General features: G+C 32.3%; 1 protein-coding gene across 1 annotated transcript; it reads left to right on the top strand.

Annotated features, from left to right (window-relative positions):
- The first annotated feature begins 6207 nt into the window (after window positions 1-6207).
- Window positions 6208-10925, top strand: LOC132728333 (putative nuclease HARBI1). The gene is made up of 3 exons (XM_060713984.1): window positions 6208-6922; window positions 9297-9486; window positions 10616-10925. The coding sequence occupies exons 1-3, from the start codon at window positions 6391-6393 to the stop codon at window positions 10902-10904; spliced, it is 1011 nt and encodes a 336-aa protein (XP_060569967.1). The 5' UTR covers window positions 6208-6390; the 3' UTR covers window positions 10905-10925.
- Window positions 10926-11038: the final 113 nt, after the last annotated feature.

Below are 11038 nucleotides of genomic sequence, written 5' to 3'. Positions count from 1 at the left end.
TCATTTATAGTCTCACCCAACCCTCATTGTAATTAATTAACTAATGTCGTTTTTTAGGTTTGCAAATATTATATGGCGACGTCTTAATAAAATAGATAAATACAGAATCCCTAAAGAAAGCCCAACACGGCAAAATTGAAAATGTTGCAGGCTCGGTTTGATTGAGCCTGTTCATGGACGGTACTGGAAAGTGCAAGTTACCGTCCACGCCCCCTAGCACCGGCTTAAGCAGAATTCAACATTTAAACATGAAATAGTAAAATTTTGAATTTAGAAACATCCGCAGATGTGTTCATACGGCGGTTATCATGGAACCTTCAATGTGACACTTCCATGCCATTCCGTGAAAAGCGGCGTATGGTCCCCAAGTAATAAAAAGCGTGTGCCCTAAACGAGAAAACAATGGGCGGAACTTAATAAAATGGAATTTTGATAGGGGATCAGAGGTTATGAAGCCTGCGTATCACAGATAAGACGTCAAAAGACAAATTTAAAAAGCAGGCAACATATCCTAAGGGTGATTCAACATTATTCAAGTAGGAATATTGGAACCACCCAACTAGAAAATGCCGAAAAGTTGAAACTAAAAATACCACAAGCACAACAATAATGACGTGCTGAACGATCTTCAAGGATCGAAAATATAACATCATTTATTAAATTGGCATTATGGTGATTGAAAAAGTCAATATATATTTGTTTTTTAAAATACTTGTAAAGTATTTTATAGTTAACTATGAAAATATAATCGATTATCAATATGACTTGTGGAGGTTTCTGTAAATATCATTCAGAATTTATATTAGTCAATCTGTGTAATTATATTTGTATTTTAGCTTAACTCGACTGCATTAATTTGGTTTGTTTGATATCAACTGAGCTATTTGAGACAAAAATACATTTTTTGTTCACTTCACAACAGCAGGTGTCAACTGCTGTATGGCAGCTGTAAAAAGTTGCCCCGTACTTCACTTCAGTATTGTTATATTTTTCTTATCCTTGGGAATCATTGATGCCAGCACTATTAGGTGTTGAGTACCGCTTAAGCCGGTGCTAGGGGGCGTGAGCGATGTGGCACGTTTTTAGTATCCCTCATGTACAGACTCAATCAAACCGAGTCCGCAATTCTCTTGTAATTTTGTTCTGATTAATGCTTCTGGTGGATCACTATGTTTCCAGCTTTTTTTATACTTCGCCACAGCAGGTGCCAAGTGCTGTATGGCAGCTGTAAAAAGTTGCCCCGTACTTCACTTCAGTGTTGCCATATTTTTATTGTCCTTCGGGATTATTGATGCCAGCACTATTAAGTGTTGATAATTGAGTATCGCTCAAGCCGGTGCTGGGGGCGTGAGGGATGTTGCACGTTTTCAATATCCCTTATGTACATACTAAATCAAACCGAGTCCGCAATTCTCTTGTAATTGTGTTGTGATTAGTGCTGCCAAAGGGTCATTTGTCTCCAGATTTTAGTATATACAGCATGAGGCGCTTGCGATAAACCGTTGTATTTGTTGAATGTCGATGATAAATATACCTGAATTAAAACATATGTCACAATATAGTCAACTTTCGTTTGTACTCAATCCTTTCAGCTTTAACAAGACATTATTTTACTTGGGGACACGTTTTTTACTAGAAGGTTCCATAATAAACGCCGTATGAACAAATCTGCGGATGTTGATAAATTCAAAATTTCACCATGTTTTTGTGTTTAAATGTTGAATTCTGCTTAAGCCGGTGCTAGGGGGCGTGGACGGTAACTTGCACTTTCCAGTACCGTCCATGAATTGGTTGACACCACAGCGGAGTATTCTCTACAGAGGGTATCTCTTGGGTACAGTAGGGTGAACGTTTCGGTTGTCAAAAATAGCGTTTTTCGTGCGTCCGTTTTTCGTGTAACGTGCGTGCGTATAGCGTGCAACGTGCGTTTGCTGAAACGCTTTCTCAAGCGTGCATCGTTTTCAAGCGTTTAACGTTTTTCGTTTTCCGTGTATCGTTTTTCGTTTATCGTGCGTCTGAAAGCGTGCGTTTCTTATTTAGCGTGCGTCTGCGTTCGTCTAAGCGCTTATGTACCGTGTTTTGCGTGTGTTACTATTCAGAAGTAAAAGAATATCTTTAAGATAACACACGCAAAACTAAGATTCTTAGATATATTATGTAAATTTCTTGTTTCTTAAACATGTAAGAGATGTTCTGTGTCCCTGTCAAAGAATAGAAATATTATATAAAGAAGTATTATTGTGATGTTTACATTAAAGTTTTAAAGTTTGTGACCTCGCGGTGAATACTGGTCAGATTTCTGGGCCTGTCTAAAACGCGGACGCCTTCAGCGGACAATATAAACATATAGGGAAAACGCTGACAATATAGACAAAGAGGAAAAAAGCGGACGATATAGATATATAGTGGTGATTATTTTGGGCATTGATGCAGTTTATAAAAATGATGTGTAATTGGATTTATACTTTAATGTATAAAAAAATATAATACATTAGCAAATTGGGAGAAATATTAAAGTAATTTATGATTGAATGTCAATGAATTTTATATTATATTTATATGACACATTTTCGGAATTTCTAAATATTGAAAACTGTGCCTTGAAAACTAATATATGAAACAAATGGATCAAATGAATGTCTTTAGAATTACAATGATGGTACTAAATTGGCAACAACTGATATGTAATTAAGTATATGTATTTCATTTTGGCATTGTTTTTGTCTGTCTTTATGTGCAGTAGGCGGACAAAATTTTTATTCGCAAAATAAAAAAAGCCTTGATTTTTCAAAATCGAAATTTTGTAAGAGTAATTTTTAATCATAAAGTTATTGATATAAATAAGTAAAGACATGCTGTTGTTTTTTATTGATACAATATAAGCAGAAGCGTGCTGCAAATTAACGGTAATTATATAAGTGTGAACAACACGCTACTGATTAATCGTGTCGGCACTTAGCTAGAGCTAACATGATACGCATTTTGCGGACAATATAGATATATAGGGAAAACGCTGACGATATAGATATAGAGGAAAAAAGCGGACGATATAGAAATTTAGAGTAGACTTATTGATGATGAGGTGGGAATCGATGAACTTAATAGAAATGCTGTATAATAGAATCATATTTTTGTATACGTAAAACTTAATGGCAAATAAGGTAATTTTTTTAAATTACGAATTATACTAAGTTGACCACATTAAAAAAAAAAAAGGATAAAAACTTTCATTCACATTTGTACAATGATTTTTGGACAAAAACACGCTTATTTATAAATTAATGTTTTTAAGGTAATTTTAAAGTTTAATGGTCGTTGATAAAAAGAAAAAGGCATGCACGTATACTGTTGTGACGGACACGTGTTGCAAATTAACGACAATTAAGTGTCAACAACATGCTACCTGATTGAACCTGTCCGCTCTTTGCCCTATTTTTGCGGACAATATAAATATATAGAGAAAAAGCGGACGATATAGATATAGAGGAAAAAAGCGGGCGCTATAGATATAGTGTAGAATGATGTGTGAGATAAAATTGTAATAAAATAGATAGTGATAGTGTATAGTAATATTGTGCAGTAATAAAAACGAAGATAAAGAATGAACTTCATTGCAATTTTATTTAAGCAATATAACACATTTGGTACATGAATTAATTTTACACATACAAATAATAATAATCCTTTCCTAAAGAAATATAGCCAGATTTTTTTTATTCATAACAGTTTTCTTTTCTCCTGTTTTTTACATTTATTTCGTCAGCGTTTTCCTTCTATATCTATATCGTCCGCTTTTTCACTAGTTAATTGGTATTTATAGCAGAAAGTTTTTTTTTACTTACTTAATGGATAAAATCTAAATAAAACTAAAAAATATTATGAATTAAAGAAAGATAATTGATAAAACTTAATTATATACATGGTAGAAGCCAGGTATTTTTTTTTTATTTATAACAGTTTTCGATTCTCCCGTTTTATACTTTTATTTCGTCAGCGTTTTCCCTCTATATCGTCCGCTTTTTCACTATATGTCTATTTTGTCCGCATTTTCTGTAGCCACTTTATTAATTGTACAAGGGTGAGATGTATGATTACTTGAAATATACAAGTGTCGGTGCGTGATTAAGTCAAATACACAGGTGACACGTGGATACTTTAATTAGTTGATTGGTATTTATAGCAGAAAATTTTTTTTATTTACTTAATGGATAAAATATAAATATAAAATTAAAAAAATATTATGAATTGAAGAAAAGATAATTGATATAACTTAATTATATACATGGTAGAAGCCAGATATTTTTTTTATTTATAACAGTTTTCTATTCTCCCGTTTTATACATTTATTTCGTCAGCGTTTTCCCTCTATATCTATATCGTCCGCTTTTTCACTATATGTCTATATTGTCCGCATTTTCTGTAGCCACTTTATTAATTGTAAATGGGTGAGATGTATGATTACTTGAAATATACAAGTGTCGGTGCGTGATTAAGTCAAATACACAGGTGACACGTGGATACTTTAATTAGTTGATTGGTATTTATAGCAGAAAGTTTTTTTTATTTACTTAATGGATAAAATATAAATAAAACTAAAACATATTATGAATTTAAGAAAGATAATTGATATAACTTAATTATATACATGGTAGAAGCCAGATATTTTTTTATTTATAACAGTTTTCCATTCTCCCGTTTTATACATTTATTTCGTCAGCGTTTTCCCTCTATATCTATATCGTCCGCTTTTTCACTATATGTCTATATTGTCCGCATTTTCTGTAGCCACTTTATTAATTGTAAATGGGTGAGATGCATGATTACTTGAAATATACAAGTGTCGGTGCGTGATTAAGTCAAATACACAGGTGACACGTGGATACTTTAATTAGTTGATTGGTATTTATAGCAGAAAGTTTTTTGTATTTACTTAATGGATAAAATATAAATAAAACTAAAAAATATTATGAATTAAAGAAAGGTAATTGATATAACTTAATTATATACATGGTAGAAGCCAGATATTTTTTTTATTCATAACAGTTTTCTATTCTCCCGTGTTATACATTTATTTCGTCAGCGTTTTCCCTCTATATCTATATCGTCCGCTTTTTCACTATATGTCTATATTGTCCGCATTTTCTGTAGCCACTTTATTAATTGTACAAGGGTGAGATGTATGATTACTTGAAATATACAAGTGTCGGTGCGTGATTAAGTGAAATACATAGGTGACACGTGGATACTTTAATTAGTTGATTGGTATTTATAGCAGAAAGTTTTGTTTATTTACTTAATGGATAAAATATAAATAAAACTAAAAAATATTATGAATTGAAGAAATATATTTGATATAACTTAAATATATACATATCACACTTAATTGTAATGCTTTAAGTTAATTTGCAACACGTGTATTTTCACCGGTAAACGTTTATTTTCAAAAATATACTCATTCGCCCACTATTTCATAATTATATATGTACACAAAAGAAGATTCGGCGAATATGTCAATTTATGTGCAATATAGAAACAAATGTAAATTACAAAACATAGTAAATTGTATATTTTGAAAGAATGTCAATCTACAGTAACACTATATATCTATATCGTCCGCTTTTTTCCTCTATGTCTATATTGTCAGCGTTTTCCCTATATGTTTATCATGTCCGCGAATTGTGTATGCAAAGTGTTCAAATATATTCAAACTTATTTCTTGTGCCCTTATTCAGTTTTCCACACGTGACTGTTGCATGTTTTGTACTGTTTAATTAAAAGTTATTAAGTCAATTAACATGAACAAATAAAAAACCTAAATTTAAGAATTTGAACAAATAAATAAACTTAAGTCTTTTTTAATTATTATAATAATTACACCTTACAATTACTACTGCTTCTAACTAATGTCTTTCACATATTACTTTATAAAAGCCAATTATTAGCCTTTAATATGAATTTTAACTATGCTCAGTCATTTTACACTATATATCTATATCGTCCGCTTTTTTCCTCTTTGTCTATATCGTCAGCGTTTTCCCTATATGTTTATATTGTCCGCTTAAGGCGTCCGCGTTTTAGACTGTGCCCCAGATTTCTACATGCTTTACGCCGAAGATTAATTAGTTTTAATCCTAGTTAACATACGCATATAAGATTTAGTTACTAATTAATTGCAACATTTTTGATATTAAATTCAGCAAACAGGACCCGGTTGTTCAAAACATTGGTTAGTGTTAACCAGTGGTTAAATTCATTATCCGCTGGTTAAATTTTGTCCGTTGGATAAATTCTGTTGCTCAAAACTTATCCAACGGATAAAATGCCTTATCCAGTGGTTAACTTTAACCAGTCCTATGACCACCGGATAACGCGCTTAACCAGTGGTTAAATATGGCTGCCTTTGACCTTCTATACAATGTGAACCAGAGGAAAAAGCGAGTTTTTCGATTTAAATCGTATGATTATACGGAAGATGAAATTATGCAACGGTTCCGTTTCTCTCCTGAAGGCATTGATTATATATCAAAGATTCTTGATCCGTTTTTACGCCGGGAGACACAGAGAAATAGAGCGCTGAGTGTGCAAACGCAGGTTCAAATAGCTTTACGCTATTTTGCCAGCGGTAGTCACCTGAGAGTTGTGGGTGATGCTCTAGGATATGATATATCTACAGTTTCAAGGACAGTAAGAGATGTGTCAGATGCATTGTGCCGAATTGGCCCAGCATACATTTGCTGGCCAAGCGATAGTGAGAGGAGGGAGATTAGAGATGGTTTTTTTGGAATTGCCGGGTTTCCTGGTGTGATGGGTGCGATTGATTGCACCCATGTCCGTATACAGGGACCATCAGAGTATGAGAACAATTACATTAACAGGAAGGGGTTCCATTCCATCAATGTTCAAGCTGTGTGTGACCACAGAGGTATATTACTTCTTTTAGTTTGAAACCTTTTAAAATTGATCCCCTTCTATTCTTTTACTCGTCATCTCAGTTTTAAGTTGCATTTATTATTTCAATATATATGTATTTTCCTTTTAAATAACTGCATATAGTTAACTTTTTCAATATATATACTATATAGAATTTTAAAATTCCGTATGATTTAAAAGTCATCTACAGTATTATACAAGATGAAAACAAGAGGGCCATCATGGCCCTGAAATTGCTAACCTGTATATACCCCCCCCCCCGCCGGGCGGGGTCAATTTTAACCCAGGGGCTTTTATTTGAACAAATTTGGTAGACACCCATTTGAAGATGTTTTTGATGAATATCTTAGCTCTAGATTTAATGAGATTTTTTAAGTTCTTACTATACACATGTAGGGAAAAACAATGCCCCACCCCTTCTGACAGTTGAGCTAAAAATACATTCTCACACTCAATCTAAAAAGAGAAAATCATGACTGCAGTACTTTTATATAAGACAACTCAATATTCAGGTTCCGAATTGTATTGCTGTAAATAACAATATATAAAACAAACAAGAACAAGTTTTTGTCAAAACAGAGGCCTCTGGCCAAAATTCTTGTCATTAACAAACTCTACCATCAATTAGTAAAGGCCAAAAAATAAATGTGTATGAGCAAATGTCTTAAAGGGACTCGACTGAGGTTTTTTGACATGAAGGGACTGGAAATATTTTTTCAAGATAAATGTAGCATTTGATGTAGGCTTAGATTACTAATCTTTGTGCAAAATTTCAGATCATTCACGCACTTCCGTTTTTCCATGATAATTATTCAAATTGTATAAAAATGACCCAAAATGAAAAGCGTTTAAATGCTTTTCACTTAAATCAGGCTAAGAAAAGCATAAAAATACGATTTTCAATTTATTTCAAAGTAAATTTCTTTAATATCTTTGCATATATTTCTGTTTTATGTGCCTAGCTCATTTATGTAAGAAATTCAAATGTTATGTTTTAGGCTTTTAAACATCAGTGGAGTCCCTTTTAACTATTTAAGCATCCTTGAAAGTGATTTTTCACTTCATACAACAAAGCCTATTTTAAGGCCTCTTTTCCAATAGAATGTTGCTTTAAAATCATGCAGTTCCCAAAATTATGATCCTACACCAATGAAAATACGAAAAATATGTTTCACTGCAATGAAACATAAATTTTTACAGTGAAAATACGGAAAAATGAAAGTTATTTATTTCATCAACATTTCCAAATCTTTATAATTACTAGTAAATAATAAATGGATTAATTTAATTTTAATGTGAAAACTATCCAAGTTTTGTTCCTTCTAAATAGAACAGTAATAACTAGACCTATCACTGAAGGTGATTAATACCCCCACCTGCAACTTTTGAAAAAAAGGTAGTCCGAAGAAAAATTTGAACACAAACTATAAACTGTGTACAAAAAAAATATTTCAATTAATTGTAATCGCAACTGGGGTCTTAAAATAAACTTGGTTGATTACAAGGTTGATTACAATATCTCATTCCTAACTCTACTTATTGTCCGGAAACCATTTTTCTATTTTAAGTAACACTGTAACGGTGACCTTGACCCTAGGGGGTCCAAATGCAATACCAACCTAGGTCTTCATATAAGCTTGCTATACGCCAAGTTTGATAATAATATCTCATTCCTAACTCTAGTTATTGTCCGGAAACCATTTTTATATTTTTTGAAACGGTGACCTTGACCCCAGAGGGTCCAAATGCAATACCAACCGGACTTTCCACATAAGGTTGCTATATGCTAAGTTTGATAACATTACCTCATTCCAAACTCTAGTTATCGTCCGGAAACCATGATGTGGACCGACCGACGGACCGACTGACCGACCAGCTGACTCCTATATACCCCCCTAAACTTTGTTTGTGGAGGTATAATTATGACAATAAATTAAGGTTGTAAGTGCAAAAATCTATTTTAGACATTAGTGGTCTGAACTCGAGTGAACCTTAACTGCACAAATAGTAAGTTCTAACTCGAAATGCCTTTGGAAATAAAAATTATCTTTAATGTAGAACATTGACATCTCTCTCATCCAATCATATTCACTTTTCCAAAATATACAATAATTGAAAAATACCTCGCAATGTCGATAATGGACAAAAAATTATATACAGTTTACAGAACAAAAATAACTCACAGCATAATTAAGACAATTCACATGAAACATAGTTTATGTTAGGAAAATAACCATAGCTACATCTATCTTATCTCTATTTAAAGTGGTCTATATATTTATTGATGTTCATACTTGTTTTTTTTTCTTACATGTACTGTATACACACATTACAGCATTATGATATTATCCCTTTCTTTTTTAAAGGTAAATTTCTGAATTTACTTGCAAAATGGCCAGGAAGCTGCCATGACAGCTTCATACTTAGAACATCAGATCTTGCTGCAAAAATGGAGAGTGAGCATAGAGGTTTTGATATTGATGGGGTTTTATTAGGAGACAGTGGGTATGCATGCGGGAAATACCTTGTGACACCATATGCCAGACCGTCTAACATGTAAGTATATACCATTAGTAACATGTTAATTCAAGGGCCAACTCAAGGCAAGGCCATTCTCAACATTTTTTTTTTACTTTTAAAGTCAAAAACATTGTAAGAATTATGTAGTTAAGAACACTGCTAGGATCTCTAATTTTGTGGAAAAAAAATAATTTAAATTTCATTTCTGAAATTGATAGTCAATCTCATTCAAAAGTCAAGGACACATTTAAATTAATTGTTATTTCATAAGTGTTCTTTTGTTCAAGAATGCATCAAATCCACAATGAAATGACCAAAATTAATTATGAAAAATCAAGCAATCTAAATAATTTGACCTTGAAAATAATGTCATTTAATTAAGGGTCAAAATTTAAAAAAATTAATTCAACATACTTTTTTTATCTTGTGTGTTATTTTGTTTAACGTTCAATGGTGTGATAATTCTAGAAATATATTTATCACATAAACCGCGGCACAGGAGTGTAATAAAGCCATTTAATAAAAACGATATTACACTAGACAATATTACACTAGTGTAATAACACTTTGACGTCACGTCATTTGCGCTATAAACATAGCCTTAAAGCGCGCTAATGTTAGTGTTACACTATAGGCGCGTCAAAGAAAAATGACTCTTTTTAACAAGTTACCGTTCTTATTTTATATATGTGATAAATATAATATTATATTCGTGTAGATTCAATACTAAATTTATTGAACTCGTTGAATAAAACAATATTATGCTCGCCAGAGGCGCGCATAATATGATTTTATTGAACTCGTTCAATAAATATAGTATTTAACCTACACTCATTCAATATCCTCTATGTTGTTTGCCAAATTATAGACAACGCTGTCCATGTGAGAAAATGGTTATCACAGAATATTTAAGTTAAAAATAAAGAATCATAAGGGGAAGTAATTATTCTGGAATACTTTTGTGCTAGAGTTATGAACCTTATCACATGTGATTTGAATGATGATAAGTAAATTCTATTTGAAGTAAACTTTCAATAAAGAAGTTCAAGTTAAAAATATTTTACTGAAACAATAACCATAAATTTGAACACCGACTCAGCTGCCAGTACATCAGCTCTCTATATAAGTCATTCAGTCAATCTCAGAATATTATCAAATATTTCAGATCACAAAATAAGTACAATCAGGCACATACAAAGACGAGAGCTGTAATTGAAAGATGTTTTGGCTGGTGGAAAAGAAGATTTGCTGTTCTTCATAGTGAGATCAGAATGCATCCAGAAAGAGTAATTAAGGTGATCAATGCATGTGGTGTTCTTCACAACATAGCATTTCACTTGAAGGAGCCAATGCAAGGAGACCCTATCGAGGAAGAGGAGATTCAGTCTGAAGAGGAGGATGCTGCTGGTGTTAGACATGTGCGAGATTTCATTACAAATAATTACTTTAATTAAAAACTCTAGAAATGCAAAGTATCTTTAACCTGTAAACACTAAAATTGAAGATATAATATAGTAAATTTAGATATTTGAAAAAGCTTAAAATTGCCATACAATCTCTTTTTAAAGTAAAATAAATATTTTGAGTA

This window comes from Ruditapes philippinarum, unplaced genomic scaffold (genome assembly GCF_026571515.1).
Source record: "Ruditapes philippinarum isolate M1 unplaced genomic scaffold, ASM2657151v2 ctg3984_1_1_1_1, whole genome shotgun sequence".
Lineage (NCBI taxonomy): Eukaryota > Metazoa > Mollusca > Bivalvia > Venerida > Veneridae > Ruditapes > Ruditapes philippinarum.
Note: the sequence above shows the minus strand (reverse complement) of the source record. Positions and strands in the feature narration are given on the sequence as shown.